The sequence below is a fragment of the Triturus cristatus genome, chromosome 5_2 (assembly GCF_964204655.1).
Source record: "Triturus cristatus chromosome 5_2, aTriCri1.1, whole genome shotgun sequence".
Classification (NCBI taxonomy): domain Eukaryota; kingdom Metazoa; phylum Chordata; class Amphibia; order Caudata; family Salamandridae; genus Triturus; species Triturus cristatus.
The window spans coordinates 790,322,399-790,343,754 of NC_140588.1; the positions used below are offsets into that span (position 1 = coordinate 790,322,399).

The following is a 21,356-nucleotide window of genomic DNA, read 5'->3' on the forward strand; positions in this document are numbered from 1 at the left end:
TTGAGGTCACCCAGGAACACGTCTTTAGTGTCTGTCATGGAGAACCGTGATATTAAGTCTGTTAGTTCTTCAGGGAAAAGGGTACACTCTCCAGGAGGATGGTAGATGGTGTGGAATTTGATGGGTGAGGTGCCCTTGGCACTGAGTTCGACACCCAGGTATTCAAACGATAGGTATTCTGCAGGTTTAAGTTTGGTAATCTGAATTCCTGCCTTGTGGATGATCAATTGATCTCAAGACAGTAGTGCAGTCTTTCGTTCTCTCCAGACTAGATTATGGAATTGCCCTTCTCTCAGGTATTCTCAAAGTTCACCTAGGCTCACTGAGAGCAACACTGCATGCCGCAGCGCGTTTTGTTTTAGGTCTCAAGAAATTTGACCACATTTCCCCTGCCCTGCTAACCCTCCAATGGCTTCCAATTGAAACGCGGGCCCAATTCAAAACTGGGTGCATTACGAGCTCTGCACTCCTCTTCACTGTCCTATCTAAACAAGAAACTGAAAATCTCTGGAGGAAATAGGGATTCCAGACATGCTCAATATATGTCCTGTAACCCCCCACCTTCAATCATGAACGGTACATGAGCTAGTTATTCTCTGGTAGTGCCACAATAATCTGCATCCCTCCCTCAGCCTAACCACCTGCCTAGTCACCTTCAAAAAGGCTCCTCCTGTTTGACAGGCACCTTGGTTAATCATACAAATTACCTCTGATATGTGACCACACCATCTTGATCCATGCTTGAATTGTGTACGACCTTTGACCCCTTGCTGCAATTGTCCTAGTGGCATCTACTGATGCAAATGTCTGAATTTAATTACAGTAACTGCACCCTTGTATCCTGCTACTGCTATTTAAAAGCGCTCTGATGCCTTCGAGCCATTTAAAATATCGGCGCTATATAAAATTGCAAAAATAAAAAATAGCACATTTTACAGCTTCATTACCCTAATATTTCCGCACAGGATGCCTGAAACAAGCACAAGTGGATTCAGTGCTCCACCCCTTAGAAACCATGCCTTGCCTTAAAATATTCAGAGCTGCTCAATTTATAGGGGGTGTGGACACTAAATTTCCCAATTTGCTAACGGGGTCCACTTTTAATTTGGTACCACTCTGGTCTATTTTCTGTCCCAATCCGACACTGGCCTTAACTACGGAAGGAAGATATCTATTCCTGTTCTTCTATGCGTTTTTTTTAATCACTTGTTTCTAGTCCCTTTTTGATTTTCATCGTTTTGCGTCTTTTATTTCCTTCTAAACACAGCTCAACCTGGAGTTAATGTAATGACGCCGTACGTAAATCAAAGAGGCCGCGCGACGCAGTATTCCCCTCCTTTTCTACCCCACGGGCTTAGTGACGTCAATACGCCGAACGTACCCGAATGAAAGGAAACGTCCAGTAACCGAGCTGTGCTGGGAAAACAGTTGAAACAAACAACGTGACTGCGTGTCAGCCGGGGGCCCAGGTAAGCTTCTCGCCTATCGCCTCTGGGCTCTTTCTATTTGGGTGCAGGGTGGCGAGCCCTTTAAATGTGCTGCCCCGCGGGGAGGCGGGCTGATATGCGCTCTCTCCTTATGCCTATAATGGTGGGTTGTTGGACGCCCGAGGAGCACTAGTCCGCAGAGACTAGGGCCAGACTTGGGATCGCGGCTTCCCGGGGGGTTCCCGCGTTCTCTTCTGCGCGCCCTTTAAAGGGCACCTAAGTAGGAGGGCCTTACATAGCATTGAAGCACATTGATGCAGCCGTGCAAGGCTGAGGTGTGTGGATGAGCCTTGTAGCAGCTGCACACCTTTCTGCCCCCTTGGGGGCTTCTTTTGTTTCTTAGGAAAACACCTCGCCACACCGCTTAGCATTTACATTATTTCTTATATTCGTTAAGATGCTCTTTCTGTTAACACGTTAAGGGCTATGTCTATACATCTTTCAAGCGTGACGTGTGTGTGTGTGTGTGTATATATATATATATATATATATATATATATGTGATAGAACTGGAATTGCGCAGGCCAACGTCCTTCGTACATTATATGAACGTATTTAATACGCAAATGTTCATTTTACCTGTACATGTATCTATTGTATTCACGAGTAAACATAAACATTTGGAGAAAAAAAACGAATGTGGTTGCTGTTGGCCAGGTAACCGCTGACTGGTAGTGTTGTAAATATTTATGGGGCCACGCAGTAGATGTGCCTTTCTTGATTGCTCAGTCAGTCAGTAATGGGATGTTTTTCACTGAGCGGGTTCACAGCGACATCATATATGGGATAAAGTATGCAATGCCATACATTATAAGGATAGAGTAAGTTGCTGAGAAGTTCCATTACCATAGACTGGAACGAGGCTGAGGCTGAGTTCCTTTATGGGCTTATGGAACTGCAAAGTGACTTGAAATATCCGCATGTAATGGTAACACATCACCTTTCCCACAAACCACTTAAAGCCTTGGTGTGTTGCTCTTTCATATCAAAGAAAAACCATGTTTGCAAACATGAAGAATAAAAATAGAATTTCTAGTGCAAAATTAAACGCATCAAAAAAGCTGTTAGTTATTTCTTGCAAAAAGATACGAGAAACAGTTTAATACAAGTGAATTTTATTGTTTTTTTAAAGGCGCAGTAGAATTGTGCAGAAAGATTCTAACTTTTCTATAATTACCAATGGAGAGCAAAACATTTACACATGTTGCCATAAACATTTACATTCTGTTTTTCAGCACAGCTAGAAAAACAGAGCAAAAAGCATTTAGTCTTTATTCTTTAAACAGTGGCTTTAATTATGCTCCGTGACCTGACCTGCCTTTCACATGGGCTGCTGGCTCTGGCAGTAGTCCTTGTGACTTCAGAAACAATTGTAATAAGTTATTACAGTTGAATTTTGCAGATAGTTTTTGATAGCAGGCAACTGTATGTGTCACAAGTCGCCTATTATGAAGAAAGTTTTTTTTATACTGGAATTGCAGAATCCCATGTATTATATAGATAATAAGAGCAAAGCTGGAGTTGTCTATGATGTCACTCAGAAGCCCAAAGCAAATGACATCACTGTTTTTCACTTTTGACCCGTCTATCATTTTATAATATGTATGCCCCCGCACCAAATAATCTGTCCTGGCTGCTATGCAGGGGCAGCAGAGTAGTGGGCGAGCCATTCATAATATGACATTTACTCTCTGTCCCAAATTAAATGAAAAAATGCCTATCTGCCTGTCACCCACGGCCACCCGTGGTGCCTTCCCTCCCAAAGTAGTAATAGTTCATAGTTCAAAAGCTTTATTTCGACAGTTAGTCATAAAAGCACAATAATACAACACATAACGCGCAATAAATAAGACATAGTACAATACAGTTGCTAGATAAAATAATTATTAAATTCCATATACTGTCGGATATCTAAAAATTATTAAAAAAAGGATATTACTGTAACAGCTGTTTCCTAGCAGTTCTTATCCTCCAAGCCCAACCCAAAAATTTAGCTAAACAGCAGGCAAAGAAGGGACGAGCGTCAGAGTGCAATATGCGTAAAGCTTCCAAGTGTGATCTTGTGCCTAGGCTCCTACATAAAGGCTTCAGCCATCTCGACCTAGGCACAGAATAAGCATGGCACTCAAACAACAGATGAGCTATGGACTCGACCCTTAAATTACAAAAGGGACAGTAAGGGACAGTTTGGTATGGAGGTTTCCAGGTAGACGTAAAAAATCCTAGGGGAAGAACACCCACCCTGAATTTAAAGTATAATGCTCTATCGCCTGGGTTGGAGATTGCATCCAAATAAGGTTCTCTGAAAGGGATCTCCTTAACTAACAAAAACTGGGCGACAGATTTACAATGATTGGGGTTACACAACCTCTCATTATCCACCCAGAGCCAATAGATCTTCTTGAGCATTTGTTTTGAGGGTGCTGTTCTATTGACCCAAGCATCTCCTAAACCCAGGTCATAGAGAAGTCGCTTAACCTCCCTGAGCCAGATTACCTTATACCAGCCGGATGAGGATAAGATTTCGCTGAGGGCATCTGCATAACTACTCAATTCAGGGACATTCCATATCCTGGCCCATAATAAAAGGGGACGTAGCCTAGCTTGCTCACTGATTGAGCGTGTGCCTGCATCTAACAGGAGAGGAATTGAAGGGGTACTGTGGGGTAACTTCATAAGGTCTTTATGAAAATTATTTTCGAGGTGTGTCAAAATGTCAACTCTTTGGGTACCCCATAATTCCGCACCATACAGAGCTGCACTCACCACCCTTGCCCTATAAATATCAAGAAGTGCCCCAATAGGTTTTAAAGCTGAGGCACGTTGTTCCTTGAGCAGGGCCCCTGTGACCCTCTTGTGGGTCAAAAACACCTTTTGGTGGTGCGCCTTCCAGCTCATATTGGCACACAGACGGATACCTAGATAGTCAAATTCGTTGACTCTATCAAGAGTCCAGGGAAGGAGGAACAGCCACTTTCCTGGGAGGGTTAAGAACAAGGAATTTGGTCTTGCTTATGTTTATGGACAGGCCCATGGTATCACAAAAGGCCTTAAAACTAGAAAGCAACTTTTGGATACCTGCTGGTGACTTTGAAATTAGGAGGGTATCATCCGCGAAAAGGAGCGTAGGTACTTTTCTGCCAGCCAAGGATGGTGCGTTTGACGGCTGTTGGAGCAGATGCTCCACCACTCCGTTAACATAAAGAGAAAACAGAGTGGGGGCAAGCACACATCCCTGGCGGACGCCCCTATCTACGGAGATACGAGGTGTTTTCTCCCCCTGGGTACCCCACCTAATCTGGGCAAAGTTGCTTTCGTGGAACTTTATAAGCAAGGCCAACAAATAGGGAGGTAAACCCAACCTACCTAAGACATTCCACAATTGGACTCGTGGGACCAGGTCGAAGGCAGTTCGCAAGTCTATAAAGACTAAATACAAGCTGCCCCCACCCAGCACAACCACTTTCCAATATATCATTAGAAGGCGAAACGTCTGCTCGATGGTACCCATCCCTGATCTAAAACCTGCCTGGAAGTCTGACAGAACCTGGTTTTCTTCAACCCACTGCAGGATCCTACCTTGTGTAGAATCAAGCAAGCTAATAGGACGATAATTAGCTGGGTCGTCCCGACAACCTTTTTTAAAAATAGGGACGACCTCAGCACCCCTCCATGAGTCAGGGAGAGAACCTCCCGACACAACCTCATTCAAAAGTGATGCAATTAACCTACTCCAGGGTAATGGATATTTCTTCAGCAAGTCACCCGGGATTCCGTCCGGTCCGGCAGCCTTGTTAGAAACAATACAACTAATTGCCCTTGCAACTTCCTCGGTGCTGAAGGGGCAGGCATTAATGGAGATCTCAGCTGTTAAACTGGCGAGGAGGCCCATGTTAGGATGGGGTACCCCACTTTGGACAGAGTAGAGTTTAGAGAAGTGGGCAAACCAAAGATCGCCAGGAATATTGCAGGTAAGCAGGGAATCAAAAGGTTTGTCCCTAGCTCTCAGCAGCTCCCAGAACCCCTTGGAGTCTTTCCTGGAGCTTGCCTCCACTAGATCCCACCAAAAACTATAATCATGGGCCTCCTTTGCCTCTGCCACAACTTTTTTATAGAGTTTCCTCGCCAATCTAATGTTGCCTGCATCCTTACTTTTCACTGCAGAAATAAGTTCCCCCTTTGCAACCCGACATTTAGAGGAATACCACTTGTTTCTTGCCCTAGGAGCACTTTTCGCAGAAACATTCACGCTGGGTTGGGGTATAATAAACAAATCACTTAACAGCGCAATGGTTTCTGTGAATAATGATGAAACAGATTGGCTGGTGGTACCCAGGGCTTCAAGGCGCGAGCCCGATGCTGCCATAGTGGTCCCTGCCTGTGCCATCCTTTCCTCATCCGCTGCTACTTTAGCCCACTTTAGGCGCCTGCCACAGCGCGAAGGAGCAAGCTCATGGGAGGTTTTCCACTTGTAGGGGATCTCAGCTGCGTTCCCAGCCTGCCAGGGGGAAAACAATGTTAAGGAGAGAGGGTTGTGGTCGCTATCGCAAGACGCAATAACCTCCATATCATAATGGAGTGACCACAAATTATAGTTCAACACAACATAATCTATTCTAGAAGTGTGTCCCATCCTGTTATAGGTGTGCGCACCCAAAGGATCCGATTTGGATCGACCATTAGTTGGTCTTAGGTCGTATTCCATACAGAGTGCATTGATGTCTACCGCACTCTGGGACCATTTAGGGATCGGGTCTAGGATCAGGGTGGGAATGCCTCTCCTTATATCCTCATCCCAGGTATCCAAAATATCCTCCCTGGCCAATGGCTCGAAACAGCAATTAAAGTCGCCTGCGAGAAGAATATAAGAATCAATACAGCAGGCGGATAAATCATTGCTTAAACCTGTGGAGGATAGAGTAGAAGACCCGCCCCTAACCCCCCTTAAGTAGAGGTTAAAGACCTCCAGCTTCCTGCCCCCTGGGCATAGGATGGTTATCCTCTGAAGATCAGGAGAATGCGTAGGCTTTTGGGTTACACTTAAACCTAAAGCAATATTAACCCATATAAGAAGGCCACCCGACGGGCGGCCTTTACGTCCATATTGATGGGAAGCTGGAACAAAGTAGGTCGTAAAACCCACTCGGTGCTTAGGTTCAAGGCACCACGTTTCCTGCAAAAGACAGATGTTATAAGGGTCCATAAAGGCATTCCATTCAGGGATTTCAAAATTACGGGCAAGCCCTGCTACATTCCAATTTATAATCTTTAGCAAAGGGACGTCAGGGGTAATCTCCCTTGGAGGGTTATCTACTGTGGCCAGAATGGACGCAGGCCCTACCCCCTCCGCAGTAGATCTATTTAGCCTAGGCAGTGGCTCATACTGATGGTGATAGGGAGCTATTGCTACATCAGTCAACCTCCTGATTGATGAAGCATTTTGGGTTGGCGAAACATTCTGAATTGGAGGCAAGGGGATCGTACAAGATGGATTCAATTGATCCCTTACTACTTGGGAGTCGGAAATACATGGCGTATACAAACTCTCCTCTAAAGGTAAAACAGAAAACGTTCCCTCTAGACATGGGGGACTAACAACCGAAGGAACAGACACTACAAGAAAAGAGTCGTTATGCCCCAAGACCTGTGATAAGGGGACCTGGGGAACCGGTTGGCATACGAGTCAATCTACCTCCTCAAGCCCAGCAAACCGATTCGAGGTGGAGAAACCATACCAATTTGTACATGGGTCTTGAAATTTTTTGGGATGGCTCCTCCAGTTGTGGTGGTGTACTACAGACCAGTCCTCTTCCCGTGTGTATCTAGGACACGGTGGGTAAAAAAAGGGCAATGGCCTTGGTGTAACAAGAGAACCTTCACCGGTAGGCCAAGAGCAGATGTAATGTGCCGTGTGAGGGTCCTCAAAGGTCACCACTATGCAGTCCCCGGGACTAGATTTCTTTGAGGGGCCCACCCAGGGGGTTCTGCGTACCATCAAGATTCTACTTCTCTGTCCAATTTGGATTGGTCTATTCACGTTAAGCCAATGGATTGTCTTGTTCTTCAGAGACTCATAGTTCTCATGAAGGCCACTTCCTAACTTGGGGACACCCGTCAGCACAACCACATGATCATTGGCCTCTGGGGAAAGATCAATGTAACCCCCTCTAAAGTTGTTCTTAGCGGGAGGGCTCTTAGATGAATGTAACGCCACTTCACTAGGAGGGGGACTACGCGGTGCACCAACATTGGATTTAGCTAATGGTTGAGGGATAGGACGCTTTAGAGCCTTAGGTATGGAGGCAGTGTTACTAGGATCCACACCCACAGTCCCTGATGTAGGAATCAAACGTGCAGTGGCAGGGACAGGAAGGGAGGTTTGCGGGACTTGAGGGGTTAAACCATGAGGAGGTGGCTCAACAACAGGAAAACCCTGGTTTTCTAGACTTCTCAGGCCGAGAGTGGCCAGAGCAATAATGCTCTTTTCCATCTCGAGCAGATTATTCTCAATGCGTGAGAGTCTAAGATCGAGAGGGGTAAGAAGTTTTTTGAGGGTTTCCCAAACTAGACCTATGAATTCTCCTTCATTACTTTCCCCCTTCTCTACATGTAGGCCCTCAACCTCTAACTCCGTGACCGTAGGGGCAGTCAAGGGAGCAGAGACTGGACCCTCTTTAGCTCCCACATGATGTGGTTGTTCCCCGGGCACACACCCTACTATAGAATTTAGAACCGGAGCACTAATCAAATTCGGGTATTGTGCAACCACAATTTTGGCCTTCTTGCGACCGTAAGCAGACCGAGAGGTGCATCTTTTTTTGGGATGATAATTTTTACTAATAGAGCGCCTGGGTGGAAACATAGCAGTGGTAGAATTGTTAGAACTAACATCCTGCTTAAAAGGCGTATTAAGAGAATTCATTGCACTATCCTGAGTCACTGGCTCCAAATTAGGGGGTAGTGTGGGGAGAACCGGGGAGTGATGAACGTCAACCTGTGTAACTACACAATGGGGGATAGCTGGGCGCACCGGGGTAACCGCAGTGGCTATATGGCCCAGGGAAGATTTTTTTGACAAATCAATTACCTGGGACAGTCTCCTAGCAGATGCCAGTTCCAGGGAAACTCGAGTCTGGAGTTTAGAAATCTCGTAGTCTATAGCTGTGTTAGTACGGGTAATAAAATCATCCATAGGTCCAATGATTGAGGAACCGCTATTTGCGGCCTTGCTCCGTGTTTGCCTTGTAGACATAGCTTGGCAACCTCAACAACGGCAACCCCCTGACTAAACGGTATAAAATAATAACTAATTAACAAATAAGGAACGACAGAGCTGTTAAAATGATATGAAAGAGAGGGTAGCCCCGACCTGACCTCGAACGCCTCAAACGGCCCGCTCTTTGCCCGCTCTTTGCCCGCTCTTTGCCCGGTCTTTGCCCCGGGCTGCGTCCCGCGCGCGTCCCGCTAACGCGTATGAGCGGGAAGCTTATAACAGATGGGAGGTCTGAAAGGGGGCGGGGCCGGGAAGAGGAGGCAGGTGTGCTGGGTGAAGCGAGTGACAAGCACCCTGGTCCTCGCAGTCCCGGCTGTTAGAACCCCTCTGGCGGCCTCAGCAAGATCAGCACAGCGTCCCAGGCAAACAGGTAGGTCCGGTGGGGAGAGAGAGCAAACTCCAAGGCGTCCCACAGTCAAGGGCAGCGAGTGGCACCCCAAAGTAGTAATATCTGCTCTCCAGTGCTGCATTGACAGCCTCTTGAGTCAGAGCATCCTAGAATTCTGTTATGACATGGCAACGGTTGTAAAAATATCTGTTTTCCACTCTTGGAATGTCATTGCAGCGGCTTTTGACGCCGTCTCTCTCCGCACACTAGTCACCAGACTACACGACTCTGGCGTACAAGGAACAGCCCTGGACTTGATCCGATTGTTCCTCACCGGAAGGAGCCAGAGAATCAGACTACCACCTTTCCTTTCCGATCCTACGAAAATCACCTGCGGGGTTCCACAGGGATTATCACTGATCTCCAATATGTACATGACCCCCCTCGCAGCCATCGTACGAAACCATGGCCTCAGCATCCTATCCTACGCCAACGACATCCAGCTCATCCTCTCCCCCGCCTGAGACCTCACCACCGCTAAACTGAACTTCCAAAAAGGAATGCAAGACGTTGCAGACTGGATGACCAACAGCTGCCTGAAACTCAACGCCTAACAAAAAAATACTCCGTGCCTAACAAAAAAAATGAATGCGTCCTCATGTAACGCAACTGGTGCTATGTAAAACGCTCTGATACCCGATTCGGGTCAAGTTTGCGCTACATTAAATAAAAAAATAATCATAATAAACGCAGAGAAGACAGAAGCTCTCGTCCTTGGAACCACCCCTTCAGCATGGGACAACACCTGGTGGCCGACTGCCCTCGAGAGCCCACCCACCCTCGCAGACCACGCCAAGAACCTGGGGATCATCTTTGACTCCTCACTCACCATGAACGGACAGGTCAACGCCGTCACATCCAGCTGCTTCAACATCCTCCGCATACTCCGTAAGACCTTCAAATGGATCTCCCCAGAGTCAAGGAAGACGGTGACCCACGCACTCATCACCAGCAGACTGGACTAAGGAAACGCACGTTACGCCGGCATCAACAAGTCCCTACTCCACAAACTACAGCGCATACCGAACAACGCAGCCAGACTCGTCCTCGGCATCCACCGACAAGAACACATCAGCCAACACCTACGAAGACTCCACTGGCTTCCCGTAGAGAAAAAAATCACCTTCGAAATCCTCACCCACGCCTACAAATGCCTACACAACAACTGGCCCGAATACCTCAACGACAGAATCAACTTCCACGTACCCAAAAAAAACCTCTGATCCTCCAACCTCACACTGGTAGAAACCCCGTGCATCCTCAGTGCCAGAGCAGGCAGAAGATCCTTCTCTCACATTGCAGCCAAGACATGGAACGAGCCACCGGCAAACATCAGACACGCACCCTCCCTGAACACCTTCAGAAAAACCCTCCAGACCTGGCTCTTCGGCTAAAACTGACCAGCGGACCCCCCTCCCTCCCTTAGCGCCTTGAGACCCTCACTGAGTAGCACGCTTACAATTCCCTTGATTGATTGATTGATATTCTCAACAGTTGCTTTGAGTGGGAGGCATACGTAAGATAGAATTATAGATGGGTTTCAGTGAATAGCAGGGATTTTTTTTCACAGAAGGGTTCAGAGTTATATCAAATAGACAGTTAGAGCAAATACCTTTCTGTTTGTCTCTTCAGTAGGAAAAACTATTGTTGTAGCAGTGAGTTACCAACCAGGTTTAGAAGCAGGTTTTTATTTTAGTGGCACTCAATGAGAGCCATACATAACAGTACCAATTGTAACATAGTACTGAGGTTATTTTGTCTGTGTCTGGCCTGTAGAGACCATAACTAGCAAAGCCATTACGGTGAAGTAGAATTTCATTATACCGTTTTTGTTACTTTTTGGTCTTTATGTAGAACCATTTGGGTGTGAGTACAATGTGCTTTGTTACAGGGCTGCTTCATTTTTATCTCCTCCTGTACCAGCCAGTGTAGGTACCATTTTAATTACAAGGAAAGGCTGGAAAAAGCTGAACCAAAAAGAAACGTCCCATAAGCTTCTGAGTGGCAAATAGAAAAGGAAGAAACGGGAGAGAGCCAAATAAGCAGCCAGGTGGAAGTGGAAAGTGAAGAAATTGGAATTTGATTAAGATGTGGGATGACATGAGGAATTGGGCAGGGTGTGTCAGAATGCAAGGTATGCTGTGAGAAACACTGGGACATGGAGGCCAGAGAAGACCCAGGGACGCAAGATATTTACTCCCTAAACACAATAAATAGAATAAGTCTTACTTGGAGCATCTCTCCTTGATTAATATATTTTTGTGTTGGTAGAGCTGGGAAATATCCTGTGTAAACTCATCCCATTTCCCTAGGTGTTTGGGCTTCGGGAGACTTGTATATGATGATTGAATGGTTAGCTCTTCACAGGGGATACATTATGATTGAAAGACTAGCTCTTCATAGGGCACTGAAGTCTAGCACTAGAACTTCCCTCGATAATGGTTACCTGAGATGGGCTTTTAGAGCTACAGCCTGAGTTACTTTGCTGAAAGCTCTTCTCACAAACACGTGCTCTTGGCTTATAAAGGAATTGAACTCGTACAGTATAGAGCTCATGTTTGCAATACAGTGGGTATGACATGTGATGCATATATTGTAGATGTTGATGTGTGCAGGGCTTAAGTGCTACATAACATGTGTATTTGTAAAGTGCACATATCACTCAAGGGTCTCAAGGTGCTGAATAACAGATGTATATTGTTACCCAACTCAGTGGTACTCATTTTAACGACCTCAGATGGATGAAAGGCTGAGTGGACCCGCCGGGATTAGAACCTGTGACTATGAGGCCGAACACACATGAAAGACAATTGCACACAATCCCGTTTTATATGGTTATGTGAAAAGTATGAAACCCTGCTGCTAGTACCCACCAACTCTTTCACATGAATCTCCATTTGGTTGGAATCCTGGCATTTCCTTCCCTCTCATTGTCCCTGTTGGCTGAACATTGTCCTGCACCTGCCCTCAGAGACTTGATCTTTGATCGTCCAGGCATAGTGAAATTGTTAGGGATGTTTTGTTGCATCGTTCTTTAGCTATTGTATTGATTGTCACATACTCAAGTCTCAAATGATGCAGAAAATAAACCTGTATAATAATTTTTACAAGGAAGCCCCTCTGTCACACTGTACTCTGCTGTTAAGTTTCAAAGCTTTTTCTTCATTTTGGTTTTCCTATGTGTTCACAGTATAAGGTTTCTGGAAACACCTCTATCCAATATGGTGTACTGTAGCCCAATTGACCAGCACTACACACAACCTACCTATTAAGTATGTATCTCACTAACTGGCACTTTAAAATTGAAGACGGCAGACCTTAAATGTTTGGCATCATTGTGAACTCTTAATTCACACTTGGTCTGTGATGTAAACATGAATTTGCACGTGCAGTTAAACAAAATATGTTCCTGACTAGGAATTATTTTTTGCATCATGATTTAATTCTAATAAAATGTGTGAGGTTTTTGTTTCCTACTGCAGACATTAATCCTTTCTACTGTCCTTCAACAGTATCACCTCTGTAATGCTTCAATACGGCTGAAAGACCGCAAGCCAAAGTTCTGTAAAAACTGGCTTTGCCTAGCACCGAGTGCGCAGCGTTTTCAGTAACTTTTCATCTGTTTGAGTTAGAGAAAAAAAATTGATATCTGCAGATTGTGGTCGACTTGATGATAATGACAAATCCAGAATTCCAGAAACACTGCAGAATCATCTTACTCCAGTGTCTGACTAGATCACATAAGCTCATTTGGATAAGGAGGTCTGCAGTCAATTAGTCTGCTTAAAATCCTTCATCAGCCAGTATATTTCTGCTGCAAGTAGGTTTGACGGGTGCCCAGGATTGTCCTGGATTTGTTTTAATATTTTCAGAGTAACTTAAGAAAATGAATGTGCTGTGGTCCTTTTGAATTATACAAACACTTCTTAGCAGAGTTAAAAGTGAACTGTGCATTTAAAATTACTTGGGGTAAAATAACTGAGCAATGGAGTTGAAAACTTTAGTTAGACTCTCGGTTGAGCTTGCGGACATCCAGTCATGAAAATAGGGAAAGCTGGCATTACAGGGCTTGCATAAAACAAGAATGGATTTATATCACCTGTCTCGAACATTAGATTGTCATGATAACCCCACAACTAAAGAAGGCTATTTCTCTTGTTTTTTTCTGTGGGATCTAAACAACGTGCACATTACTAATATTTCCACAACCAAGAGCCTAAGGACGATGCTCTGAACAAATTATGTCTTGAAATAGAGCGATTGTGGGAGATCATTCCAAACTCATGGTTTGATGCTAGATTCCTTCCCTTTGCACCTCCACTTTGAGATGGTGATTTAAACGAACCAGAAAGGGCTGAAAATCTACCTCTTTTCTCAAGCTCTTTGTTTAATTGTCTCCCTAATTTTTGGTACCTTTTCTCCACTGTCAACCACACTGGAGGGCCATACAAAAAGTAAACTAGAGTAAAAAGAAGTATGTAAATAACTTTAGTAATTTGAAGATAATTCTTCTTGTTTCTTTTCAGTCTTTTTTTAAAAAAGAAATAAAGGGCATTCCTGTACCATCTCAAACATCATGTCTACATCTATTGGGCCAAAGAAAATTGGAAGACCGCGAAAATGTGCATTTTGCAAGTCCAACAAAGACAAGGAATGTGGCATTTTACTGACCTCTAGCAACCGAAAGGTTGCAGCACATCACAAATGTATGGTAAGTGGCCACCGCTATTGCAGTAACTTCTTAACTGATCACAAATAGGCTTCCTTCAGTTTTGGATCTACTTAATTTTCAGTTTGTTCAGACTGATTATTGATGTTTCATTTTTTTGTTTTGAATTTCTTGTATGTGCTTAGACAAGTGTTGATGGTTGCTTAGTTCCAGAAAGAATAATTTAGTACATAGTAATCTACCTATGCTTTGTTCCTAGATTATTTGGTCGGCTTTCACAGTAGTTAAAAAGCAAACTGCGCCAAGAAGCCCTTAAAACTGCCCTTGTTAATTGAATGATCTTTCCAGTCAACACACTACACACCTGCCATAAAGACTCATCACCTTGGTTCTAAAGGATCTCCAAAGGCTCCCACTTAAAGCAAAATGCCTGTACGAACTATGTTGCATTACATACAGGGCAGTGCAGTTACTCAAAGTAAATTAACTCTTGTAAAAATGTTGAATATCTCTGCTTAACTTCCTCGTATAGTAAAATAGGTCTGTCTGGAAGTCTTCAAAATTTGTAAACCCACCATCTCATGAGCAACCCCAAAAGTAACCCCCAATCCTTCTCCCACAAGAATGCACCCCTCTCATCACATTCAAATACGAACTCAAAATATCTTTACAAAGATGTAGTATCTCCAAACTGTGCTCGCTTTATCTCATTACAGCCGACATGGACTTGCTTTTATGTTTGGGGTGAATCTTCTCAATGTCAATTTAACTTTTTAAATACTCATGTGACATTTTCATTTTGCTAAAACGAATTGACATATTTTAGCACAAATGTTTATACCTTTTACTGTTATACCTTAGCTTCCTCTGCTCATGAAGGAACCTGCCACTTATCTTGAACTGAAGTATACAAAACAATGTTGGATGGAATTCTAGAATTAATCTCACCCACTGGTAATTATTCAGGGCCACGTCCCAGTCAATCATTATTTACACACCATGCCACCTCAGTTTGGACCCAGCCATCTACAAATCAGTCTTGACCCTGCTCCAATGGAAACAGTGCAGCCCGAACTGCCAGGCAAATTACCAATAGCTGAGATTTATTCAAGCATTCCTCCATCACTTTTTTGTATTCATCCGTGATTATCTCCACACTGCGAGTGATCCTGGCTCTTTTGAACATGGTATTACACATAAACCGCTATGTGTGTGTGTATGTATACCTTTTTGAATAATTTTTACCTCTTGATTGTCTGCTAAGGAATGACCATTTTGATTATTTTCGTGCTTTTACTGTGATGCTGGTCCATTATTTGTTTGAACAGGTTTAACTTTGTGATGTCTTAGTTTTTTTTATGTAGTGCAAATTCTCTTAGAGTGCTCACCTCGCTTGATCCCTGATCACGCTATGGAAAGCCTGGTGAGATGTTTTTGAGGGTACAGAGCTATAGACGGTATATTTTTACATACACATTTTACTGTAAACATAACCCTTATTTTAAAAAAAATATTTTTATTGAACGCAGGATTGATCAGAATTGTGGCTGAACACATGTCCATAATAAGTCTTGAATAACTGTGCTAACACCTATGTTATAGCTGTTACTTTACTTATACCTATTGCTGTGCGCATTGTTTTTGTATGCAGTTGAAACTGTTCACACTTCTAACTGCAGAACAGTGGTGCTCTGCACACTTGAATTAACTGTGAAAATGATCCCGTGCATACACATACAGAAATATGTTCCAAACAGTTGCATTGTAGAACAAAAGTGTTACTGCATATTGTGTACTATTGTCTTTTTAACATGCACAATTTAAACATCATGCTTTAGTAAACACAGTTGCGCTAAAGTACACAATTTTCTATTGTTATTATAGACAAAACTGTTTATGCTCTACCCAATAACTGCACATCTGCTGGAGTGTGGCATTTTGTAAAATATCTGCTTGACAAAATGCTTCAGAAATCTTTGTCCAGTAAAAAAAAATAAAAAGATGGCAAAAAGTCACTTGTGCTATGCATTGAGGTGCTAGGGCTCTTATTATGTCGGGGTTTGCATTAATTTACTGAATTGTTTTACTACATCCATTAGGCATAGACGGAGAAGACCATACATTCTGGCCCAGATCTTGTGAAAGCAACTCCCCCTGGATTTATATGCTACACTGCAAATAGACCCTCCAAAAAAGGAGGAGGACTGGCAGTAATTTATCATAGCTCCATCAAAGCTACTTTTGTTATAATGTTTAACACTTTTTATGAAGCATTGTCCTTCTCATTTAGCCTTTCTCATCATCACATTTTTAGGGGTTTCCTAGTGTATAGACCTCCAGGTCCTAGGAATCCGTTTTTAGCGGAGGTGGGTACGCTCTTGGAGGCGGGCTTGAGCTTTGACTCGCACATAATATTGGGAGATTTAAAAAATTTTTTAGAGGCTGATGCTGATAAAGACACGGCAAACTTTTTAGATTTAATGAATAGTGTTGAGTTAAACCAACTAGTGAAGGGACCCACTCACTTTGCAGGGCACACATTGGATGGGATTTTTTCAAATTCCCCATACCTTTCAGTCACAAATGTGCTTCCTTTATCTTGGTCGGATCATGCGGCCATCATGTTCGAGCTGGTCATCCAGGAAGGCCAGGGTAGGGACTCTTCTTCTAGGAAAAAAAAAGGAAATTAGAGCCTGGAATAAGGTAGGAGGGAAAGAACTAACTGTGCTGCTACTTTTAACACAGGAATCTTTGCCCTCGGAGGTGGAGGAAGCTTCCGCTGGGTATACTGCATGGGTAGAGGACGCCTGCTACATTCTAGCTCCTAAGAAAGTAATTACTCCCAAAAGAACACAGCCCACGGCCCCTTGGTATTCTCAGGAATTAAGGGCACAAAAATTGAAATGTAAACAATTGGAACGGTCCTGGAGGAAGGAGTATCATCAGCTGAAAGAGCATTATATAAACAAGGCCTTCTATGTTCTAAACAGATGCTATTCGAAACTAAGCATGAGTTCTTTGACGGACAGATTAAACTAGCCAGTAACTCTTCAAAGGAATTATATAAAGTAGTTACTAGGCTTGCACATCCACTGCCTGCAACTATTTTAACCAGCCAGGAATGTTGTGAAGAAATTGCTACTTTTTTTCAGGCCGAAGAGGAAGCTATTTTTAGCACTTTTACGGACACTGTTGGCAGTATACCAGGTGATTTGACACATGGCGCCAAGGCAGGGCCTGTGTTAACATTTTGTATGGATAGTTTTCCATCAATATCCTACTTAGACACGCTCAAGCTTCTCGTATCTGCCAAATCAGGCTCACCCTATGATCCGTGTCCAGTAGCAATAGCAAAATTGGCCTCCGAACCTATAGCCTTGACTCTTGCACCTCTTTTCAACGCTATGTTTTCTGAAGGGCTTTTTCCTAAATTATGGAAAACTGCTTCTGTCCTGCCGCTCTTAAAAAAACCTAGTTTAGATATTAAAGACCCAAGCAGCTTCCGCCCCATCTCACGCTCCCTCTGCCCTCCAAACTGGTGGAGAAATACATGAACACTAAATTGAGCTCTTATTTGGGTGAAGCCAAGGTTTTGGACACCACCCAATTTGGGTTTAGGGAAGGGCACACTACTGAAACTGCCCTTCTTAAATCCACGGAAGAGATTAGGAGAGGGTTGGACCAGGGAGGAAAGGCGGTGTTGATCTTGCTTGATCTCTCCGCTGCCTTCGATACGGTCCATCATGGAGTATTGATGGACCGTTTGTTGGCTTGTGGAGTGAGGGATAACGCCTGGACTCTCCTTAAATCCTTCCTCTCAGACAGGGTGAGTTTGTTTCCAAGCCTTTTTCGCTTCCATGTGGGGTTCCTCAGGGGTCTTCCCTGAGCCCTACGCTCTTTAATGTTTACGTATCCTCTTTGGCTCCTTTGATTGAATCTTTCGGCTTTTGTTTAACATCTTATGCCGATGATACCCAAATTGTGATCTCCCTGCAACCAGGGCAGGAGAAGGCAACGGGTGAGAGGCTTCATGTTTGTATGGGAGCAGTGGGAGGCTGGATGTCGCAAAATTGCTTAAAGCTGAATGTTGGCAAAACAGAGGTGATCCGGTTTGGGAATAATGCTAATCTTTGGACTCCTAGTTGGTGGCCAGAGGCCATGGGGACTCTTCCAATACCCTCCAGGAAAGTCAAGAACCTGGGTGTGGTGCTGGATGAACATCGTGACATGCAGTGGTCTCTGCTACCTCCTATATCCTCAGGACCACGAGGAAAATTCTGCCTCTTTTGCCGGCGGATTGTAAGCGTACAGTGGTTACGGCCTTGATTATGTCAAGACTAGACTATTGTAACAGTCTTTATTTAAATATGCAGGAGCGCAATTTACAAAAACTCCAGATGCTCCAGAATTCAGCAGCCAGGCTGCTTACGGGAACCTCGAAATTCGCATCTATCTCTAGTTCAATAAAAAAACTTCACTTGGCTGCCTGTAAAAAAGCGAATCCTCTTTAAACCCCTTTTCTTAGTTTTTCGATCGCTTCAGGACACAGGCCCACTTCATCTGAAACAACAATTTCAGTGGTATGTGCCCGGAAGATCGTTACGCTCGTTAGGAGCAAAACTTACTGTAGTACCCACCACAAAGAGAGCTAGATGAGGAGACAGAAGTTTTTCTGTTGGGGCAGCTAAGGCCTGGAATGAGCTTCCTTTTAGCTTGAGAAATTCTAAGGACTTATTTGCATTTAGGAAAGTGCTCAAAACGTGGCTGTTTTAATTCTTCTGGCCGGAACCGTCAGTTAGAAGGACTGTAGCAAGCGCCAGGACACCTTAGGGTAACCGTGCGCTATATAAGTTTTACTAACATAACATAACATTTTGGTTGCATTAGGGAAAAGCTTTGTTTCCTGATATTTAGCTTCTCATGCATTCCAGCTTTGTGTGGATTCCTTTTCTTGATAGGCCATCGGAGATAGAAATTCTCAGTTAGGTAGGCTAGTGCACTGCCCATTATTGCTTTGGAGGTGATGGAGCTTATCTTGTACATCATGCATGACAGATGTGGCAGCCAATGAAGCTACATGTGGAGAGGTGATCAAAATATATGTCTTTTAAATCAGGCTGCAGCATTTAGGACATTTTACATTTTGGTCATTATGGAGTCTGGAATACTAGTAAGCACAGCATGCCTACATCCAGCTCTGAGAGAACAAGGGCTTCACTGTGGGTCTGTAATCTGATTATGGGAGGTAGGGTTTTATTCTGTGTGCAGATAGCACCAGGATGTCTGTGTTTGTGATGTGACTTTTGAAGGAATGATCGATGGATGATTTTCATTGTAAAGCGGCTAGTGTTCTTCTCAAAGTTTTTTGGGGTTCATTGTTGGCTTGTTATGTTAGTGGATTGATATGTGAGGATAAGAGAACAAACTAAGTTTCTGGTGATGTACATCTTCAAGCATTTGGTGATGGTGTTAGCGATGTGATGCTATGGCATGTGCAGAGATCAACATTAGGTATCTCATCTTCTCTTTTAGGGTTTGTAAGTAGACACTGCTTGTACATACATAAAGTTGCTGAGACATGTATTCAGAGATAGAAGGGTATTTTTGTATCTGTAAGATTCTGGGGATTGTGAGGAGAAAACCTGGAACTGAAAACATGATGATGTGTATCTGAATGTTAGAGGTAGGTATTCTGGCCCATTTCCCGGCTCAAACTGGTATCGCTCGTTGTTGATGACTCCCTGTAGCACAGTCCTTTCCAAACATTATAGACCCACGACTCACTTCTTAGAATGAAAAACGTTTGCGACCCACCTAGCTTTAAAGGGCATGAGGCAGGCAAGATTGTTTGTTTTGTTTAATGCAACTAAAGCATGGTGTGGTAGCGTCGGGCTGGGGCTTGGCTATGGGCAGCACGGGGACAGGAACAGCAGTCTGCACAGGGATGGGGCAGCAAGCAGCTCGGGAACAGCAGGCAGCACCGGGACGGTAGCCCACATCGACCGACCATGCACGCAACCTCAGCATCCTGCTCGACATCCAACTGATCATGAAACCACAAGTCTACGCAGTCTTCTCCTCCTGCTTCCACACACTTCACATGCTCCGCAGAATCTACAGATGGATCCCAACCAACACTAGGAAGACCGTCTTAAAAGAAAAACACTGAAATCGGCCAGTTATAGTTTAGTGAATTAAATATAACTTGCACCACAGTCATGCACTGCTTATGACCTCACACATTACATCACTCATGACGTGTTAAATGACCTAATTGGTGACATGGTCTGGAATGTTGTCTGAGCGATTGCCAGTGGCTGTGATTGATTCAAGCATTCCTTCCATCTGCTTGTTGTTTTTAAAACATCGCAAATTACATTATCAGTGACATCATCCAGTGATTGTGAAAGTGGCCCTACAGGTTTCGTGGACTAGAAGTAATTCAACAGCTACACCTGTAACCAATTTTCCTTTACCAATCAAGTGTTAATGGACATAACATTTGACCACGCCAGACATATAGCATATCTGTCGAGTGACCCATATTTGGTGTATGCCACTGTCTTTTACTGGTATTCACCCACCTAACTAACATATATCATTTCAACACCTAACTATAGTGTCACTCTAACCTTTTTTTTTTTTTTAGTTTCTCCGAATAAATAATATATAGATGGGACTCTGGTCGGCTCTCTTCATTTGTTGTTCTGGGAAAGTGCCATTTACATTTTGGTTCTGTGTACTGCGGACAGCACTGCAGCATATGGAAGTGGATCAGCCCTTTTCAGTCAGTGGCTCTCTTTATTGTTAATGATGCATTTTGGTTTTACAGATGTGTTTATGTGCATTTGAAGTAGTACTGTTAAGTGCAAGGGCTGGTAGGCCAATCTGTATTTTCATTGCAGGTTTTGACACTGTTCCTTTTGTCTTATTAGTTTTGTTTTCCCAAAACAAAATAAATCACAAGGTTGCTTCTTTGTCAGTGCTTGTTTTAAGTTACAAGTACATTTGGGGAATATTTTTCTTTGAATGCACCATTCATGTAACCGTTCTTCTGCATGTATGTCCATACTATGTCCATACTATCCAGCAGCAGTCAGGGAGCATTATAAACAGACCAAAGTAGTTATATTTTGCAATACTTGTAAACACTTTTACACTGAAACCATGTCAGTAAAGAAAGGCGAGCTTACAGCTCGCTGTATCTCCTAAGAGTGCTACCCTCACTCTAATAGTAATGACTTTGTGTTAATGAAAATTATACAGACATTTGAACATATTAAGGGTTGGGATGCATATCTTGCTTTAGTAACAAACCGACTGTTAACTGGAAGCCAAAGGGCTTGTGTTTCAGGGGTGTACCCAGAGGCGTAACTAGCTGCTTGGGGGCCCCCCTCAGCACAGTACTCCGGCCTGAGCGCTCCGGATACATTGTGGGGAGGGGGGGCATAAACTTTTGTTACGCCACTGTTTGGACCTACTTTTCCAGGGCACATAATCAACGCAAAGTCTTGTTTTCCTTGACTTCAAACCATACTT

The 21,356-nt window shown here is 43.8% G+C and overlaps 1 protein-coding gene across 2 annotated transcripts in view; it reads left to right on the forward strand.

Annotated features, from left to right (window-relative positions):
- The first annotated feature begins 1,343 nt into the window (after nt 1–1,343).
- The window catches only part of PHF6 (PHD finger protein 6), a 402,720-nt gene continuing 382,707 nt past the window's right edge, over nt 1,344–21,356 (forward strand). For both annotated transcript variants that reach the window (XM_085607909.1, XM_085607910.1), the window contains exons 1-2: nt 1,344–1,469; nt 13,675–13,859. In XM_085607909.1, the coding sequence (XP_085464035.1) occupies nt 13,725–13,859 (135 nt within the window). In that variant the 5' untranslated portion in view covers nt 1,344–1,469; nt 13,675–13,724. The remainder of the gene's footprint in view (nt 1,470–13,674; nt 13,860–21,356) is intronic.